Consider the following 19,228-nt stretch of genomic DNA (forward strand, 5'->3'; position numbering starts at 1 on the left):
AGGCGCCTGTCTGAAGTTGGGTCACTCGGGAGGTTGCTGCCTTCTCTTTTCCTGGTGGAGGTGGGTGGAGCAGGTCAACAGACATTCCAGAATTGCAGATAATTTTTGCCCACACATCCACTTTTTGGAAAGCTGGCTTGAAATTGAGGTATATGCGTGTGTGTGTGTGTGTGTGTGTGTGTGTGTGTGTGTGTGTGTGTGTGTGTGTGTGTGTGTGTGTGTGTGTGTGTGTGTGTACAACTGTGTTTCTCTCTCTAGGGAAACCAACATGCTTTCCGTGTGCCTTTGAGGTCTTTGCACTTTCTTCAAATGGACCGATTACAGCACAGAGGATGTGGACAGCAGAGTTTTTCCTGTTTGATGTCACACTGCTGCCCTTTAAAAGTCCCTGTAAGAAAAGGAGGGAGACTCAACAGAATTCCCAGTCTTAAGTATCCACAGGGAGGAAGAAGAGAGCTTTCATCAAGCAGAAGTGTCTGATTTCAAGCCCTCCACATCAGCCATTCAGAGAACACCAGCATGTCAGGGAGTTGCTTCAGGCTCTTCTTCTGTGCCCTGTGCAGCCTGCGGGCCATCCATGCCTTCCCCAATGCTTCCCCCCTGCTCAGCCTTGGCTGGGGGGGCCTGACTCACCTATATACATCCACAGCAAAGAACAGCTACCACCTGCAGATCCACAAAGATGGCCACGTGGATGGATCACCTCATCAAACCATCTATAGTAAGTAGAGCGTTAGAACTCAAGAAAGAAATGGGAACTCATCAGTCTCACTACCGGTAAAAAGGAAAATCTCAATTATGTTGGTTGGAACGCATCTCTAACAGATCCTTTGGTCCCCAAGTAGAGTTGTGTTTAATCCATCTGCCATCACTGTCACATCTTTAGGCAGGAGGAAGCAGTGGTGATGGTAGAACAGCCATAGAAAGGACAAGGACTGAGGAGATTAGATGAGGAAGATTCCTATTGGATTGTGGACTTTTGGAACAATTTAGTTAATAAGTGAGATTGTGGAACTGTCTTCTCTGAAAATCTTGAGAGGTCAAATTATACAGACAAGTTGGATTATATAGTCCCTTAAAAGTTTCTTCCTGACTGTGTTCTCCTCTTCTCCTCTCCCTCCACCTCCTTCCCTTCCTTTCTATATTCATTCATTCACTTAAGTAGGGATAGTAGGTAGTATAGGTAAGAGTACCAGTTTTTGAGTCAGAGGATCTGGGTTCAATTCCCACTGTATTGGTGATTGGTACCACTGTAATCTTTGCCAAACTATTTCATCTCCCTGTGCCTCATTTTCCTTCTCTGTAAAATAATAGCTGGCATTTATGAAAGTCTAAGACTCTGGGGACACCCTACTTTAAAGTTTGCAAAGCATTTTTTCTAAATGATCTTATGAGAGTCTTACAATAACCCTAAAAGGTAGCCTCATTTTACAGATGAGGAAACTGAGGTGCAGAGAGATTAAACAACAGGGAGGGCTTGTGGACTGAGAAGTGTTAGGGGCTGTATTCTAACCTGGGTCCTTCCTGACTAAGAGTTCAGCAGTGTCTCCATGAAACTCTGCTGTTTTTCTGGAGTTGTTGATGTTTTTTGTCTCACGGACCCCTTTGGTAGTCTGTAAAGCTTATGTATCCCTTCTCAGAGCAATGTAATGCAGAAAATCAGGTACATAAAATTACAAAGGAAACCAATTATATTGAAAACCATTATCAAAATATTTTTAAAAGACACACGTTCATAGATTTCAGACTAGACTAAATGATCTACAAGTTTCCTTCTAGTTTACGGTACTTCAAGTTTTGCAAAGTGCTTTACAAATAAGCTCTTATTTTATCCTCAAAATCACTCTAGGAGGTAAGTAATAGTACTACCCTCATTTTACTGATGAGGATACTGAGGCAAATAGGTTAAATGACTTGCCCAGGGTCACACAGCTAGTTAGCATCTGAGATTGGACTCAGGGCTTCCTAACAAGTCTAGCTCAGTTCATTGCATCACCTACCTGCACAAGAATAACTTACATTGCTATAGGTAATGCAAGAATTAGAGATAGGGACTAAATCTATGATTTGACTGTTATCCTGAACTCCCAAGTGAGGAAAGTCTTTTCACCAATGCAGATTGGCATTTTCTCTACAAATTAAAGTTTCGGAAAACTGCCTAAAACACTTGGAAGTCAAATAACTTAACTAGCATCACACAGCCAGTGAGTGTCAAAGGCAGAATGCGAATCTAGATCTTCCTGGCTGCAGGGCTAGGAATCTATCCACACTATCATGCTGCCTTATTATCTCTATTTGAGAAATGAGAAAACCGAGGGGCAGAGGGATCAGACATTTGTTCATGGTTATTTAACTAATAGGTGACACAGCTGAGCCAGGCACAAACTTGGTCCTTTTGCTCTCCAGTGTACAGACAAGGGAGGCAGTTTGGTGAAGTAAATAAAACAAGTGTAACAGTTCAGTGAAAAAAGCATTAGAAAGAGAATCAGATCATAGGATTTAAAATGGGAAAGGATTGCAAAGATAATACTTCCACTATCGACCTTACTCAGCTGAAATGAGGATCAAATGAGATGACAGTGCAGGTAAACTGCCTTTGTAAACCTTAAAGTTTGATATAAACATCAGCTATGATTATCATTAGTTTAGTTCATATCTTTCATCTTGCTTATGAGGAAGGAGAAACAGTGGTGTATTAGAAAATGTTTAACAACCAGCTTTTTGGGGGGAAGGGGTGAGTAGGAAATATATGTGACAATACTTTTAAGTTCAGTCTGCCTTACTGACATTTTCTCCATCACTTTCTTAAGTCTAGTCAATCAACAAAACTGATTTGTAGCGATTTCTGAGGTGTAAATGCTCACCCTGAAAATTTAACAAGTGGCTCTCCAGTTGCTAGGAAAGGCCCTAGTAAGTAGCACAACAAATAGTAAATGGCTCAGCTGGGGGGGTGTGGGCTAACGTGGGGTAGGAAGGAGGTGGTTTCAGGACCTCCATAATTAGTGTCTCCATATTTCTATAGTTATCATAGATCATGAATTCCTCCTGCTGCAATAGGTCTGTTTCTTCTTGTCTTACCCCAAGCAGTCGGGTAGTGTATGATATGAGAGCCCGAGAGGGAATAAAGGAGACGACACGATGTACACAGACATATTTAGACTATGGACTTTAGAACAGCTTACCAAGGGAGGGTGTGGAATTGTCTTCTTTGAAAATCTCTAAATATAGCCCTAGTTCCACCACTATCTATGTCCTAGGAGACATGTCATTTTATTTTCTGAAGTCCAAGAACTGAATCATTTTTAGAGCTGAACGGGATCCCTGGTTCTACTGTGCACAAGGCTCTATCGGCAATACTAAGGGACAGGGTGTCCCAAAATTTCTAGGCAGTTGTAAGCTTTAATAGCTTAAAAAATGTTAATCAGCTTTAATAGTTTAAATTCCTATTCATTAGAGCAACTTACAGATGTCTGCTTAGCTACTGAGACACGCTAGCTTTAACAGCTTAAAACTTCACTAAGACGTTTGGGATGCCCTCTATACAACAGAGAGACCCTGACTTCAGGAAGTTTATAGTTTAGTTGGGGGAAAGAAAATATACATACCAAGCTAGCTAATAAAAGCATACAGTATGTGATAGATAAGTATAGATAAGTTGATAAACTGGAATAGATAGGAAGTGCCAAAGGAAGGCAAAAGAGTAAAGAGAAAAGTATTTCTCGATACTAAGAGAGACATGGAAACCAAGGAACACAATAGAAATTTAGAAATAATTATTTTTTTAAATTAAGAATTGAGTCTAATGGCAAATATCCAGCCTAGGAGAAATCTGAACAACTGAATGGGTTTGGGTCATTTTCAACCCACCCCCACCTCTACTCTGTTATATTCTAGTACAAAGGTATGTAACACACATGTATGTGGCCCACAGCATTCCCAAATGTACTGCACCAGATTAAAACGTAATTAGGAAATATTTATTTATATAATTAAAAATGTAACAAAACATAGATAACATTACATTTTAAAACAAAATCAATAATGCCACCTGTAAGGATCCCTATATATGGATTAATAGTTCCTGTTCCTATTTGAGTTTGACATCACTTTCCTAGGAGATAAATTCTTCATATTCCAAGATACAATTTAAAAATATTTTTACTGATATCTATTATGTTAATATTACTTTTATTTCCAAACATATCCTCCACCTTATTAAAAAGAGAAAGAAGAAAAGAAAGAGAAAGAAAGAAAGAGAAAGGAAGGAAGGAATAAAGAGAAAGGAAGAAAGGAAAGAAGGGAGGAAGGAAAGGAAGGAAAGAAGAAGGAGGGAGGGAAGGAGAGAGGGAGAGAAGAAAAAGTAGTTCAGAAAAACTAAAAAATTAACTGTCTTCCAGTGTATTCAATGTTTCTCTGCCACCTCTGCAACGAAACTATGGAGGTGTGTTTTAGGAGGAAAACTTTTCACAAATATGTTACATCTGAAAAAAAATAAGAAAAGTTGGGGGCAGGAATGCTGCATGTGTGATATATGGTAGGAAGCATGCTCAACTTAAGTACCTGGGAGAGCTGGTTAAAATGCCAGCTCTGACATTGCCTAAAGCTGTGTGACCCGAACAAATAGCCTCCTCTCTCTGAGCCAGTTTCTTCTATAAAACGGAGAAAATGAGGTTGTTAGGAGGAAAAGTGCTTTGTAAATCATGAAGTATCATATAAATTCAAGCTATTATTTTCATTGCCTACAACTGGCTGGCTAAATGATGTTAAAATACATCACCTTGGATCAGCAATTTAAACTTAGAATCTCATCAAGAGGTCATCTAGTCCAGGGATCTCAAATCCAGGGCTTTCTTCTTCCCCTTTCCATCCTGACTCTATCATGCAGTCTTTTCTCTTTGAATATTCCAGGTCAATATAAGCTTCTTGAGGGCAAGGACTGTTTAGGTTAGTCTTTTGTATATAGAAAAGCTTAATAAATCATTGTTAAAATGAATTAAAATATGTAACAGTAATCAATTGATCCGTATTTATTAAACATCCATTCTCTGCTAGGCATTAGAGATACATAAAACAAAAATGAACAGACCCTACCTCAAGGATATTTTATCAAGGGAAGAGACAACATGAACATCATGAACACATGCAGAATATACGTAAAATAAATATATTTTAGTGGAGGCAACTGCAGAGGGGGAAGGGAAGGCATAACTGTACTTCTGATTTAAGTTAATTGTACATTTTAAGTTTGAGGTTTCATTTATCCCTTTCTTTGAGCAAGATAAAATCTGAAATTCTCGAAACACAGGAAAACATCATTAATTCAGAGGAGCAGGGGTGGGTGGAGAGGTCAACCTGAATAAGTTAAAATGAGGGCTGTGGGGGAAGAATTACTTTTATGCAAAACATTTTTTATTATGGAGAAAAAGTCAAGCCTCCCAGCGAACAAGACCTGGGTTCGAGTTCTACATCTGACATGTACTGACTGTGGAACCAAGCAATTTTCCTAACCTCTCCTTGCTACTAGGCAATTCAGTGTGACTATAAATAAACCAGTTCCAGATCTGTACTGGCAGAGGGAATTTCCTCACTTTGAGCTCCCTACATAGATTAGTCACAAAACTGGACCCCCCCCAAAAAAATCCAAAACAACACAAGACAAATTAGTTTATCCAAGTAGTTAAGCAGACCCCAAAAATGGAATTTCTCAAATGAATAAAAAATTATAATTAACATAACAATGGCCAACAAATAGCTTGAAAGCTTCTCTTAAGAAACTATGAGATCTTATTCACATGGTTAATTTGTTTTATTTCAGTATTTCAAGGACCTCATCAGTGTGATATGCATGGTTTTCGTAAGTTACCATGGTTGAAAAATTAATCAATCGTCCTGGCTAATCTCTGTGATCTTTGGCATCTTAGACCTACATAAGGACAGCAGTATAGCCTGTCTCTGGGATGATACTTAAAGCCTTGGCAGGACTGACTAAAGGCAGAGTCATTGGGAGGCATGATATAGTGAAACACGAAGGAAGGACTTGAGCAAAGAGATTTGCTTAGTAAAGTTTCCTTCCATGTCTACCCCACTCCCCATATATAGTATGCATGTGTATGTGTGTGTATATGCCCACACTTGTGTATGTGAATATAATTTGCATAACTGAAAATTCTTGGGAGATAGGGTTGAAATTAATGAAGATTTACCAGATCTGCTACTTTAAAAAAAAAAAAAACATCCACAGGAAAATCCTATAAGCCTTCTTTGGTAGCATATGTCTCAAAACCACTGAAGTTAGTCCTTCCTAAAGCCTATGTATATCCCTTCTTCTCATTCCCCATTCTCCTAGAGGCAATCATTTGGCCCTGAACAGATTCTTTTGTGAATTCAAAGACCTTTCATTATTAATGACCCCTCCTCCTTCCTATTTCTTTTCTCTCCCTCTCATCTCCCCCTCTTTTCACCTTCCTCTACACCAATTTTCTGTTTTTGGTGCTAAATTTCCCTAGTCTCTTTTATCTTTCATCATGACGTTTTCTTCCTTCTGAGAATCCTTTCACATATATCATTCATCCTCCCAGACTCCCTGGGAGGTCAAGAGAGACCAGGTATTTCAAACCCCTTTTACAGATGGGCATGAGAAATTCAGAAAAGAAAAATATTTGGCTGTAAAGTAAAACACTGAGTCATTTGAACTTGCTTAAGGTCTCAGAATATTGTGGCACTGATATTTGTTGAGTGAGATTTTCTTCTCTTCAGATAGACAACGAAACTTTCTTTACAATTATCCTTTATCTGTTTTGTAAGGCACAAATACACGACCTCTCCTTGAAATCTTTAGTTTAGCACAGTGCCTGGCACAAAGTAAGAATTTAATAACGACATTCTGCTTGCTCTTACGGCTTCATATTGGACAGTACTTAACAGAATTTGTTCGTGTTTTATCTCAGAAGCTTATTTCACTTCCTTATGATATATAGTGTTATAGCCCCTCTTTTTTTTACTGGACCCATAATTTCACTGGTATAGGTGGAAACCTATAGATGTGGAAACCTCTGCTGATACAGATTTGGCAACTCTTCCGTAATTAATTCAGTTTTAATTGCCCAGCACACCAAGAGACTTTGGGGTGCCATTGTCAGATGGATCTTTATCAGGTGAGCCTCTCCAAGCCTTACTAACTCCAAGGCTAACTCTCTTTCCCTAATGCCATGTTGTCTGCCTCTCTAGCGGCCATGGAATGGATCTTGCCACACCTGGTCAAACTTTCAAAAGAGGCCTTCTAGTCCTAACAGCATTAGTGCAATCTTTGGGAACCAAAGTTCTAGCCCTCTGAGGCATCTTTCACTCTGCAAATCTCATTCACATCTATTATCTTGTTTGATCTTCATGACAACTCTGTATGGTGGGCATCATGCCACCTCCATTTTACAGATAAGGAAGTTAAGGATCAAAAAGGGTAAACACCTTGTAAAAAGTGACATATTCAATTTTTTTGTGTGTGAACTGTCATTCTAAAGGCATTTTTTTTACATGGTTTATTTAGTCCAGAAAGCAGAAGGGTTTAATGAGCTACTTCCATGGTGTCTGGATTCAAGTCCCCCATGTCTCTAAGGGCTCAAGTATACTTTTCAGGATTTTCTGCTATGATAGGCCTTAATGCAGAAACCTGAGAAAATCTCTGCCTGTTTATGATGATGGTGATGACGATGATGGTTGTTAATAATCGTAGCAGCAGCAGCTAGCATTTATATAGTACATTACCAAATTATCTCATTTTACCTTCACAATAACTGAGAAAAAGCTGTTGTCATGATTCCCATTTTATAGAAGAGGAAACTGAGGCAGACAGAGGTTACGTGATTTGCTAGGGTCACACAGTAAATTTGTGAAGTGAAAGTTGAGGTCTTCCTAAGTCCATATCCCAAGTGCAACTCCCCACTAGAAAGGATGCAGTTCACAGAATTAAAGAAAGCCTTACTGAAAGGAGAAAGGAAACAAAATGTAACACAACAGAATTCTTGGGAAATAAAGGCAGCCTCCTCTAAGTGACAGGACTCTGGTCACAAATGACTTCCTTTTCCTGGCCCTCCTCCTGCCAGCCGTCGTTGCCAGATGGATGGATATTCCCGTAATTCTGTAGGGCTTTCAGAAGATGGTCTCAGGTGCGGCTCTCCTCCACATCTTAGCTGGCAGGGTCCTTGTAAAGGCTAAATGCAGATCCTCATCATTTCCAGTAGATGGCACCAGATACTGCTCTTAGGTACTCTGAGATGTACCAAACTCTCTGCCAAAGCAAATACTCCTCTTTAGCCAGCCTACACTACCAAAAAGGGGAGTTTTTCAGATTACCCTCTTTCTGGCAGGGATCACATTTTCAGAGCTGGAAAGGACTCCACTGGGCATTGCATCTAACCCATACATGAACAAGACTAAGGCTCCCTTCTCCAACACACCAGACAAATGATGATCTAGCTTTTGTATGATAACCTTTAATGAAAAACAACTGAGTGGTTTGCCCAGGGTATATTTACTTGCCTTGTCTCTAGTCAGCCAGAAGGGACAATTAGCTCAAAACAAGGGAACAGTAAATAATCTTCATAGTACCAAAATTGTATAGTAAGGACAGTGACAACAAAGCATCTCCATAACAACAAGGCACTGTTCCACAAATATACCCAGTGTCAATGGAAAGAAGGGATAACATAAGATTCACTAGTGGAACTCGTGTAGGGAACACATGTGACCAAGTTAACTTACAACTCCACTACTACCAGGCCCTTGGGGCATGGCAATTCACTTTTAGAGAGAACTGGAACCTATGTCCTAGAAACACAGTAGCCTCCACAGTTCTGTTCTCTTGGAGTCTTAGCTAGGAGGCCTACCATCTCCTGAGCAAGAGTCCCAGCTCCAGGAACCAGACTATGGAAGAAGCAATAATCTTAAGGCTCCAACTCATACAAGACTGGTTAGTTTTCCCTTATAAGGTACTGAAATTGTCCTGTGGATTTAATTTGCTTAGGGGACCAAAGTACAAAGTCACCGACAAGTACAAAAACCAGGGCACAAATTGTCATCTGGCTCCTCTTTCAGGCTTTTGACTATATAGGCAATATAGACACAGAGAAGCTTTATCCAACTGATCACTGCTGTATTTTTTGTTGAATATCCTTTCCCTTCTCTAAATATCTTTCCCCTGCTATGCTAAGCAAACCTTCTTTTGCTAAGTATCAGATACTCTAGGAATATCTCATTTCATTCCAATCTCCAACCTAAATTAGTGGACCAGTCTCACTATTTTATCAGACTCTGAAGCTAGGCTCCTTTGGACACTTGTATGTGTTTCTGCTGTAAGACAAAAATGATGGAGGGGAGAAAAGTGAGGAAGAGAAGATTTTCCTCTTCCTATAGAAGGAAATGGGAAAGGGTGGAAAAGGGAACTTTCTTCAGAGTAAATGACTCCCAAGCTAGCTAGCTGGCTTTTTAAAGACCATCAAAGGTGTGGCTATTCCGTAGCCAGTTATTTTCATTCAAATTCCATCAGCTTGACTGATGATTCTTTGAACTTCGATTTTCTCATCTATAAAAATGAGTGAGTTGAATTAGATGAGCTCTGAGATCCCTTCTAGTTCTGAATCTATGTTCCTAGGCCTTACTGCACTATAAAAACCATAGCTCACCTTTCAGGACAGAACTTGCTCCTTAAAAATCTCCTTCAAAAATAAGCCGCAAAAATGCTGCTAAAAAAACACAGACTACCAGAAACCCTCAAAGAAAATTGTTTTTAGGGAGAAAAACTATCCAAAATGAAGAAATGAATTCAGAAGAATTCAAGGTGGAAAAAAATATTATTAAGAGGCAGAAATGATAGGAGAAAAATATACTAAAAGAACACCAACAGAAGCACTGTAAATGAAGCTGGAATTGCCTCGGACTATTCATAATTAAAAAACAACAATGAAAACCTGGAAGCAATCCATGAATCTAATGACTGAGGAAAACTGTGATAGACATGTGTGCAGTGGGTTTCCCCCCATCCTGCCTACATTCCTCTATTTAAAAATCAGTCAGAACACATAAATAACAAAACCGTGTTTATCAACAAAACTCATTTATTGAAACAGCATTGCTTAAAGAGTAGTGACAAGAGACTGCTCCAATGAGCCTGCAACTGTATTTTCCCATCAACACACACAGTGGCAGTGGAAAGCGCAGGCACACATGCAGAGTATATGCTAGAAGAGGTGGAACACAGAAAGCCAAAGAACACACGTTACCTCTCGTGCTGCGTCGTCCTCGTATCTTTTTTCTTCCCCTGGTGGTGTCAATCTGCTTCCCCTGGACATGTCTCTGCTGGGAATGTCATCTGCTGCCTGCCACAGTTCAAGCTGACTACACCAGACTCTCTGGATGGGCCTTCTGGCTTAGCTTGATGTCCCTACTGATGAAGGTGCTATATTGCAAGATGCCACTACTGATGGTGGGAGTGAGAGTGGGGAACGTTTACAAGAGAGGAGTCCTATGTCACCCCCATCCCCACCCCATAACATATACTTTGGAAAAGGCAGAATGAAAAAGGTATTAGAGGAGTCCTTCTTAACTTGTTCAAGCTTTTATAAGGCCACTAGGCATGTAACTGATGCTTCTGTCAGCCGACAGCTAGCCACCCTATAATTCCATTGATTTTTTTGAAGAACTTACCCCACATCTTTTAAAGGAGTATACTTCCTTAACACTGGCTAAAGTCTGAAAGGGGTACCCCTTTTACAAAGTACATAACTGAAAAGGGAAGAATCCTTATGGTGAATTGTCTTGCTAACAGTCAATAAACATTTGTTAAGAGCCAGGCACTGTGGTAAGTGCTGGGGATAAAATGAAAAGCAAAAGCTAAGTCTCTGATCTCAAGGAGCTCACAATCTAACGGGGGAATGTACAAACAACTATGTATAATGAGATAAACACAGAAGAAACTGGAGAGAATCAACAGAAGGAAGAGATTCAAGGGAGACTGGGGAAAGTCCCTTACTGCCGATAATTTTACCAGGTGTATTGTGGGGCTCAAACTGATCAGGCAACAACTTTCTACAAATGGAATATTACAAAAAATAAGAAACAAGAATACAAAGATATATAGGAAGGCACAGAAAATAAAGCAAAACGAAGAAAAATTAACCAAAACAACATATATATATATATGTATGTAACTACTTGATAATAATAATAGCAACAAATGGGGAAAATGCAGAAGAACATGGAAAAGGTGCTTTAACTGTCTCAAAATTTAAAAACAAAAAAAATTCAATGAAAGTTCATGTTTTCCTGTATAATCTTGGCTAAGCTACTAGTGTCTCTCTCCCAATTACCATGTGTTTCTCTTAAGTGTATATTTTTTTCTCCCCAATGGAGTACGAGCTATTTGAAGGCAAGGACTCTTCATTTTTGTGTTTATAACCCCAGTGTCTAACATAGTACCTGGCACACAGTTGGTACTAAATGTTTTCTGTGGTTTTTTGGGGGGGAGGGGGAGAAGTAAGGACTTGTGAGTTAGAATGTATGTATTAATAGTTACTAAATTTAAAATAGAGGGACAATTCTTAAAGGAATATGAGCTGTTGCAACTATTCCTCATAAAAAGGCAAATTATTTAGCCTGTCTGAGCCTCAGTTTCCTTATTTTTATAATGAGAGGGTTAGATTAGTCCACCTCTTAAGGTACTTTGTAGTTCTGGGACTCTACTCCACATAATTATTTCCACTTGTAAGTGGCAAATTGTGAAGGAAGGAAGCTGGAGCAGAACATTTATATAATATAATGTTGGAGTAGGTTATTTTCTTTTTTTTCCTAATCAATCAAGGAAAGTTTTACGAAAGAGGAAGCATATTAGGGCTTGTGTGAAGGCAGAAATAAGACAATGTGGGAAGTTTTTGATCTCAGATGGTTTTCTCAACAGGCGCCTTGATGATCAGATCAGAGGACGCTGGGCTAGTCATAATAAGTGGTGTGATGAGCAGGAGGTATCTCTGTATGGACCTCAGAGGCAACATCTTCGGATCGGTGAGTTTTTGGACTCTGCTTGTGACTTGCAGGTCATTGTCTGGTTGTTATGAGAATCACAGAATTCCAGAATGCAATAATTCCATCTGGCTTGTATTCTGATGGCCTGCTTTCTCCCTTGGTACCTTTTCCCATTTAATGGCTGATGCCATTAAAATGTGGTGAATCTACCTGAAATATGTTAATGCTCCATTTTCCTTTATTGAAGAGCAAGCCTCGCGAGGACCACTAGGACTTTTGGTTGGCCCAGGTTCTATTTGCCCTCATATCTGAAGTTCAACAGAACAAAGGCTTCTGGATCCAAATCCATCCTTTTAAAAGGAATCTGATCTACTGCTACTATTCCTCTTATAAAAAGGCAAGCCATTACACCTATCTGAGCCTCAGTTTTCTTATCTGTAGTGAGAGGGATAGATTAGACCATCTCAAAGATATTTTGCAGCTCTGGTATCCTATTCCATATAATTAAGTACACGTGTAGAATGCTAAATTATGGGGGAATGAAGCTGGATTGGCACATTTAAAGAGCAAGCTTCAAGCTCAGCATCTGGCATCCCATAGAACAAATGGATGGAAAATCGTTACTATAATATGCAGACGTTGTAAGTGACAGATTCAGTTATGCATTCTTTCACTTCCAAATCAGGATTGTTTTTTCAACCAAAGGATTCGTGCACGGACAAGAAACTAATTATTGAATGACTTAAACTCAGAAGTTACACCATCATCATCATGTTGCTTAGGGACAAGAACTGTTAGTTGTGAAACTGGTACCGGTGTCATTTATATTTCCTGTCTCCTTGATAGTGTGGCATGGGGTAAGGTATGCTAGATTTGAATCATGTCTTTGCTACACAGAACTTCTAGGTCATTATATCTCTGTCCAGAAGTTAGCTATTTAAGTAGATGCAAATCCCTCTAGGACGATACGTCTAGATGTCCTAGGATGAAATCATTTAACTGCCTTGAAGGAACGGGAATTTTAACATTTAATAATTGTTTGCTTTGGAAGGGAGAAGTGGGAATAGGGAGAGGCAATTTTAGAGTATGGAAGAGTTCTGGGCACAGCAGCCCTAAATGGGGTTCTGTAGGTGGTTGTGGGCAGCCAGATGAAGCATGAGGACCCTGATTGCTGGGAGCTGAGTGAAAGGAGGTACCAGGAGGTAGAAAAGGGACACAGAAAAGTAGAAAGGTTATCAAATATAACCTTAGCCTACAGAAGACTGTCCTTTCCAAAGATCTAGTGGGAGGATCCTTCTTTGGTTTGGTGGGTTATTTTTGCATTATTACTTCAATTTTCTTAACTTGAATCCTGTCCCACGGTTTTTTTTTCCCTAACCCCCAACCTTTCCTTGGGTGGGGAGGAGGACCATGAGGGCAGAACTCTTTTGCTCAATCCTTACTGTCTAATACTACTTTACCTGAGGGATGCCTGGTTTTGGCTTTTACAATGAGAAAGACATATTTACCCAGACACTCAAATATTTTAGAAAAACTTGTCCTGTGGACTCAAGGTAATTACTCCCTTGAGCTTGACAAAATAACCTATTCTGAATCCATACCTGCAATATGGTGAACCCTACAGCAGATCCTAAGGCAGAAGGATGAGGCCAACATATCCAAGACAGGAAGGGAATAGTTTTCTCCAATCATAGAACTTGTTTTGCTGCCATCAACACTACTTAATAACCATGGAACTCTGTAGCCCTTGTCTTCATGACTACATGCAACTTGAGTTTGAGTTTATAAACCCAAATGACCTGATATTACAATTGAGAATATAAACATATCACAAGGTCTCAAGCCTATCTTGCAAAGAGGTGGTGCCTCGCATTTGGAAGAGTGCTCATCTTGGAAATTAGGAAGCTTAGACTAGAATCACAGCTCCAACCCTAATGGTTTTTCAACCACTGGCATGTCACATAACATCTCTGAATCTCCATTTCCTCATCTATAAGATGGGTCTAATGCTTATACTAACTACCTCACAGGATTGAAGGAAAAGTGCTTGGTAGACTTTTAGGTGATACATAAACGTGACACTATTTCTATGCTGACCCTGAAGCTGGAAAAGGAGTTATTAAACCAGTCTTCCTCTGGTTCCTTCTCTGTCCTTTCAGCATTTCTTCAGCCCAGACAACTGCAGGTTCAAACACCGGACACTAGAAAATGGGTATGACATCTATCACTCTCCACAGAACAACCTCCTGATCAGCCTTGGCAAGGCAAAAAGGGCCTTCCTGCCAGGCATGAACCCACCTCCTTACTCCCAGTTCCTATCTCGGAGGAATGAGATCCCCATAATCCACTTCAATACACCTGAACCCCGCCGGCACACCAGGAGCGCAGAGAACAGTCCTGACTTGGACCCAATGAATGTGCTGAAACCCCGACCAAGGGTGACTCCCTGCTCCCAGGAACTCCGCAGTGCTGAAGAGAACAGTGTAGTAGATGATGACCCTTTGGAAGTACTCAGAAATAGTAATCGCCTGAAGCCCTACCCTGGTAGAATGAGTTTGGAAAGATGCCTCCAAGTCCCCAAAGCTGCTTAAGTGGACTACAATAAAATCCCTTTTAACCATCCCTGATTCATCTTATTAGCAGCTAGCCCATCTTTAAAGGGCCCAGAACTCTTTAAACCTTAAAGAACAAGGGAGAGATCAACTTTTTCCTTCCCTTTCCTATCTTAGGACCCATGGGAATTAAACCTGGAATACTGTGCTGACCTAGGACCTCATCTCTAGCCTGAGTGGTAGAGTTCTGCTCTCTTTTGCATCCCTGCACCTGACATTCCAATCAAGACCCTAATGTGGATGGGTCCCCCTTCATCTTGCCACAGTAATAGTATCATTCCTGTGGCTTCCTCCAGTTTAAGATGAAGGCTGGAAGATGCTGGGTGGTGGGGGAGTATACTGGCTGAAAAACAACTAACACTTGGTCCTAGAGTGGACAGCCAAACTCTGCCCAACTTGAAGCCAATCTTTCCTCTTCTGTGTTTATAACCCTTTCATCACATTCCTCCTCCTTTGCAAATCAGGATGAGATCTGTAAACCTGAAAAATCTTTGGTTTCCCAACCTCAGAGATATCTTGAGCTATCACCTTATAAACAGCCATTTCTCTATTTACTTATGATAAAGTAAATCTTAAATTCACTTATCTTACTCCTTAAGCCCCTTGTAAGAGGCTCCCCTTGGGAAGGGTTGTTTTTTTAAAATGAATGGAAGTTGGTTAATACTGAAAAATTATATCCATGGTTGGTACCAAGAAGGTACTAGGAAATATTCCAGAGTTCCCTGACAGGGTAATATATGTTGCCAATCACTCCCTTATTACATCATAGGGTAGGCCAGGGGGTCAATTACAAGGTTAGCAAAAGTCAGGCAAAGACAGAAGGCTAAGACATTTCCAATTTTGAAAATCAAAACACTCTTATGTACTTTTTGGAGGAACACTGGACCTTTGTACTTTACCAGTCTACTAATTTTTTTTTTTTTAAGCTGACGTTAATTTGAGGCCATTCAGTTCAGGCTGCAGTTTCCCTTTGCTAGGAATAAATTTGAACTCTTCAGAGAAGTCTTTAACAAACTTCCTTATCCAGGGTTAGCAAAATGCCATAAAAATGCTGTGTACAGAGGGGAGCTGTTTAAGGTTTTCTGTGGCTCAGCAGATTTCTGAGGTTCTTTCTCAATGGCCAATTTCAGTCTTGAAGTTGTTCTCTGAGTTCAGACCAGACTATGTATCTCAGATCCAATTTAGTTCAACAAAAATTTATTAAATGACTCCTATTTATAAGACATCGTACTAAACCTCAGGGATACAAAAGCAAAAAGGAAACCTTCTTCCTTCAAAGAGTTTAAATTCTATTGATAATCAGTGGGAAATCTGGAGAAGGAGTCAAAGAGGACAAGAGAATACAAGACTGTAAGATCTGTATCTTTTTTCTTCTTAATGGGCGAGGAATGTGTGCTTTCTTTCCCTCCTGCTGCTCTGGCTTAAGCATGCCCTTAAAGGTGGATTTCTTAAAACACTACCCACTATCTTCTATTAACTCCAAGCTTGCTAAGTTACTTCACACTAAAAGCATCACTTCTGTGGCTTCCCTGAGCTTAAGATGAAGAATGGAGGACAGCAGGAAGGGGTACACAGACTTGGTTCTGTAGTAGACAAACTCTAGCACACCCTGGGGCTAATCTTTGCTTTTCTGCTGGATCCATACCCTTTCATCGTTCCCCTCCTCCTCTGCAAATCAGGATGAGACCTATAAAGCTAGAATCCTATGATTTTCCAACCTCAAAGGTAATCCTGAGAAACCACCTGGTAAACAGTCTTGGGGCCTAACCTGTTTAGAAACAGTAAATAAAAGATCAGTCTAAGGACAACCTATTAATCTTCACTTCCCTAAGGCTATCCTGATTTCTGGACGTGAAGCCAAAGAAAACTCCGTACAGGACACAAAAAGTGGAAATTCTAGAAGTCTTGGACTTTGGGGCTTAACTCTCATTTATTAGATCTTGTTCCAGCCTACCATTTCTGACTTTGAATTTTCCTTCCTGAGGCCCCTCTCTCCTCTTCTACATCTTTCCCTAAGGTGGTCAGTGCAGACAAATTATATCAAGTAGCAGAACAGATTCAGACAAGGCCTCACTCCCGTTTACTTTCCTTCATTCCTATCATGTTCTCACTGGTGCAACCTCAAACATTCTATTACACTTTCTAGAGGGACAGCCCTCTGCTTTTTTTTTTTCTTTTTAAGCTGAGCTTAAAGTCCCTATTTTGGAATACATGACAAAATTATGCACAACACTAAACAGTAGTGCACAACAGGTTTTTGGAATATACTCATTCTGTTTTAGAATCATTAATATCCATTCCTGGTGAGTCCCTGACACTGAGAAATGGATGGAAAACCAAGAAGTGTTTCTATAGTTGGCCAGTTTGAGTCCTACAGTACTAGCGGCAGCATTAGGGAGGCCTTTCTTTGGCAGAACAGAGAAGCAATCCCTTGTAATTTCCAGAAGTGTTCCTTTGGAAGAAAAAGTATTTATTTATTTATTTAGATGTTTTCTATCACTTGATATTTATGGATATTTATAATGATGTACTCCCACTTGTTTCTTTGCTTTTACTTTCTTAAGAAGAAAAATAAACTTTTTCTCAGCTTCAGTAAAGCCTCTTTCTGTTGCTTCATAAATAAAGGGCCAGGGGTAAGTCTAAGAGAGCTTTGGAGACTGGCACAGTCAGATGTAAGAGTTTAGAACTGGAAGGAGCCTTGGAAATGATCTAGTCCAAGGAAATCCTGTAAGAATGATGAGGACACTGAGACAGAGAGATGCCCAGAGTTACAGAGGTGACCAACACCAAGCAGCTTGTCTAAGGTCACAGTATGATTACCAAGTCCTTTGTGCCCAAATTCTTTGTTTCTTCTACTATACCATGTTGCCTCTTAGATGGAATTGGAGGATACCGGATTTTCAAATATTGTGGGTGCTTCTTCCCAAAAGTTCTTACAGAAGGAAACAGGGAAGCTCTATAGCCCTAAGATAGTCCCACTGGAGGGAAATGGTACTGAGGTGGCATAAGATCTGCCCACTATGTCAGTATTGACTATCTCATATTTCCTTCTGCTGCCACTTTGTTTCCAACCGAAGGGCTTGATGGTTCCCATAGGAAATGATCCTGCTAATGACAACATGAGTGAAAAGCACTGACTTTGGATTGAGTCAGTCATTCAATAAATATTTTATTAAGTGACTATCATGTGTCGGGCATTGTGCTAAGTGCTGGATATACAAAAAAAACCAAAAGACAGTCCTTGACCTCAAAGAGCTCACAACCTAACAGGAGAGACAACAAGCAAACAAATATGTACAATCAAGGTATACACAGTATAATTTGGAGATAACCAGCAGAGGGAAGGCACTAGAATTAAGAGGAGTTGGGAAAGGCTTCCTGTAGAATATGGGATTTTAGTTGGGACTTGAAGGAAGCCAGGGAAATCAAGAGACAGAGATGATAAGGGAAAGTGTTATAAGCATGGTAGACAATCAATAGTTGGAGGGCCTGGGAGGATGGTGTTGCCCTTAATAGTAATAAGGAAGTTTAGATGGGAGAGGATTTAGGAAGAAAGGTAACGGGGTCCATTTTGGACATGGTGTTTAAGATATCCACTGGACATCCAGTTCAAGGTATCTGAAAGGCAGTTAGAGATATGAGACTAGAGTCAGCAGAGGGGTTAGGAATGGACAGGTAGAAGAGACTCATCAGCATAGAGATGGAAAATAAACCCACGGAAGCTAATAAGAACACTGGGAAGGCACTGAGAAAGAGGAAAATCAATATGTACAGTAAAGTCACCAAATATGAGGACAGGAGTTAGAGAGAAGAAATTGGGTACCAAGAAGTGAACTCATTTAGGAAAGAAAGAGAGTGATTTGGAAGTCTGCATACAGCTACTAGGATTCTGATTGAGTAATAGACTGAAAATTATAAGGACTCCATAAGGTGAAAATGTAACAAGAATATAACTGTGACTGATGCCACAGCTCAATATTCAAAAGACCAAGACTACCAGACCTGCACTCTGGAGGCAATCTAGATTAATCTTGGAATCCTAGCTATGATGACATGTGCTGGGGGGGAGAGCTTCTTACCAACATTCTCCTTATTTCTTCTGGTACAGCCTGAGATTTGGAGCAAGGGTTCTGGACATATGTATTCCCTACTCCAGCTACCCTCCCTAAACATATACATTTCCTTTCTACTGACTGCAGGCAAATGGAACTGGGAAGTCTCCTGGTTATACCTGAAATACTGAGAGGCCAAGTGGGAGAAGTGTTAGAAGATGGCTGGTAGAATATAGTTCTATATGAGAATAATTAACTTACCTTTTCTTTCTTCCGATTTTCACTGTTCAATAAACTATAAAGTCACATTATGTTTGGATATCTTAGTTCTATTAAGAGGGTTGGGTAGGAAAGGACTTTTGGGGAAGTTGTGACAAGAAAGGAAAACATAAAGATGAATTTGGGTTTCCTAAGCCATAAAGTTTGCATTTTTTTAAATATTCTGAATAATATTCCATCACATAACTCCAAACCTGACCATCAGAGCCAGAGAAAAGCCTAGACCCTTGCAATCTGAGCGCCCTCTAGTGACCTATGGGAATAGTATAGGTT

At 40.0% G+C, this 19,228-nt stretch overlaps 1 protein-coding gene across 1 annotated transcript; it reads left to right on the top strand.

Annotated features, from left to right (window-relative positions):
• Positions 1–427: 427 nt before the first annotated feature.
• Positions 428–14,632, top strand: FGF23 (fibroblast growth factor 23). The gene is made up of 3 exons (XM_072653997.1): positions 428–721; positions 11,948–12,051; positions 14,172–14,632. Exons 1-3 carry the CDS (start codon positions 520–522, stop codon positions 14,601–14,603), a joined length of 738 nt encoding a protein of 245 aa, XP_072510098.1. The 5' UTR covers positions 428–519; the 3' UTR covers positions 14,604–14,632.
• The last annotated feature ends 4,596 nt before the right edge of the window (positions 14,633–19,228 follow it).

Source organism: Notamacropus eugenii, chromosome 3 (genome assembly GCF_028372415.1).
Source record: "Notamacropus eugenii isolate mMacEug1 chromosome 3, mMacEug1.pri_v2, whole genome shotgun sequence".
In the NCBI taxonomy this organism is placed as follows: domain Eukaryota; kingdom Metazoa; phylum Chordata; class Mammalia; order Diprotodontia; family Macropodidae; genus Notamacropus; species Notamacropus eugenii.

Bases quoted from the DNA above. Each gene is read 5' to 3' on its own strand.
- FGF23 (XM_072653997.1), top strand. From the start codon at position 520: ATGTCAGGGAGTTGCTTCAGGCTCTTCTTCTGTGCCCTGTGCAGCCTG. The intron at 722-11,947 runs GTAAGTAGAGCG...TTTTCTCAACAG, and splicing joins ACCTCATCAAACCATCTATA to GCGCCTTGATGATCAGATCA. The intron at 12,052-14,171 runs GTGAGTTTTTGG...CTGTCCTTTCAG, and splicing joins GAGGCAACATCTTCGGATCG to CATTTCTTCAGCCCAGACAA.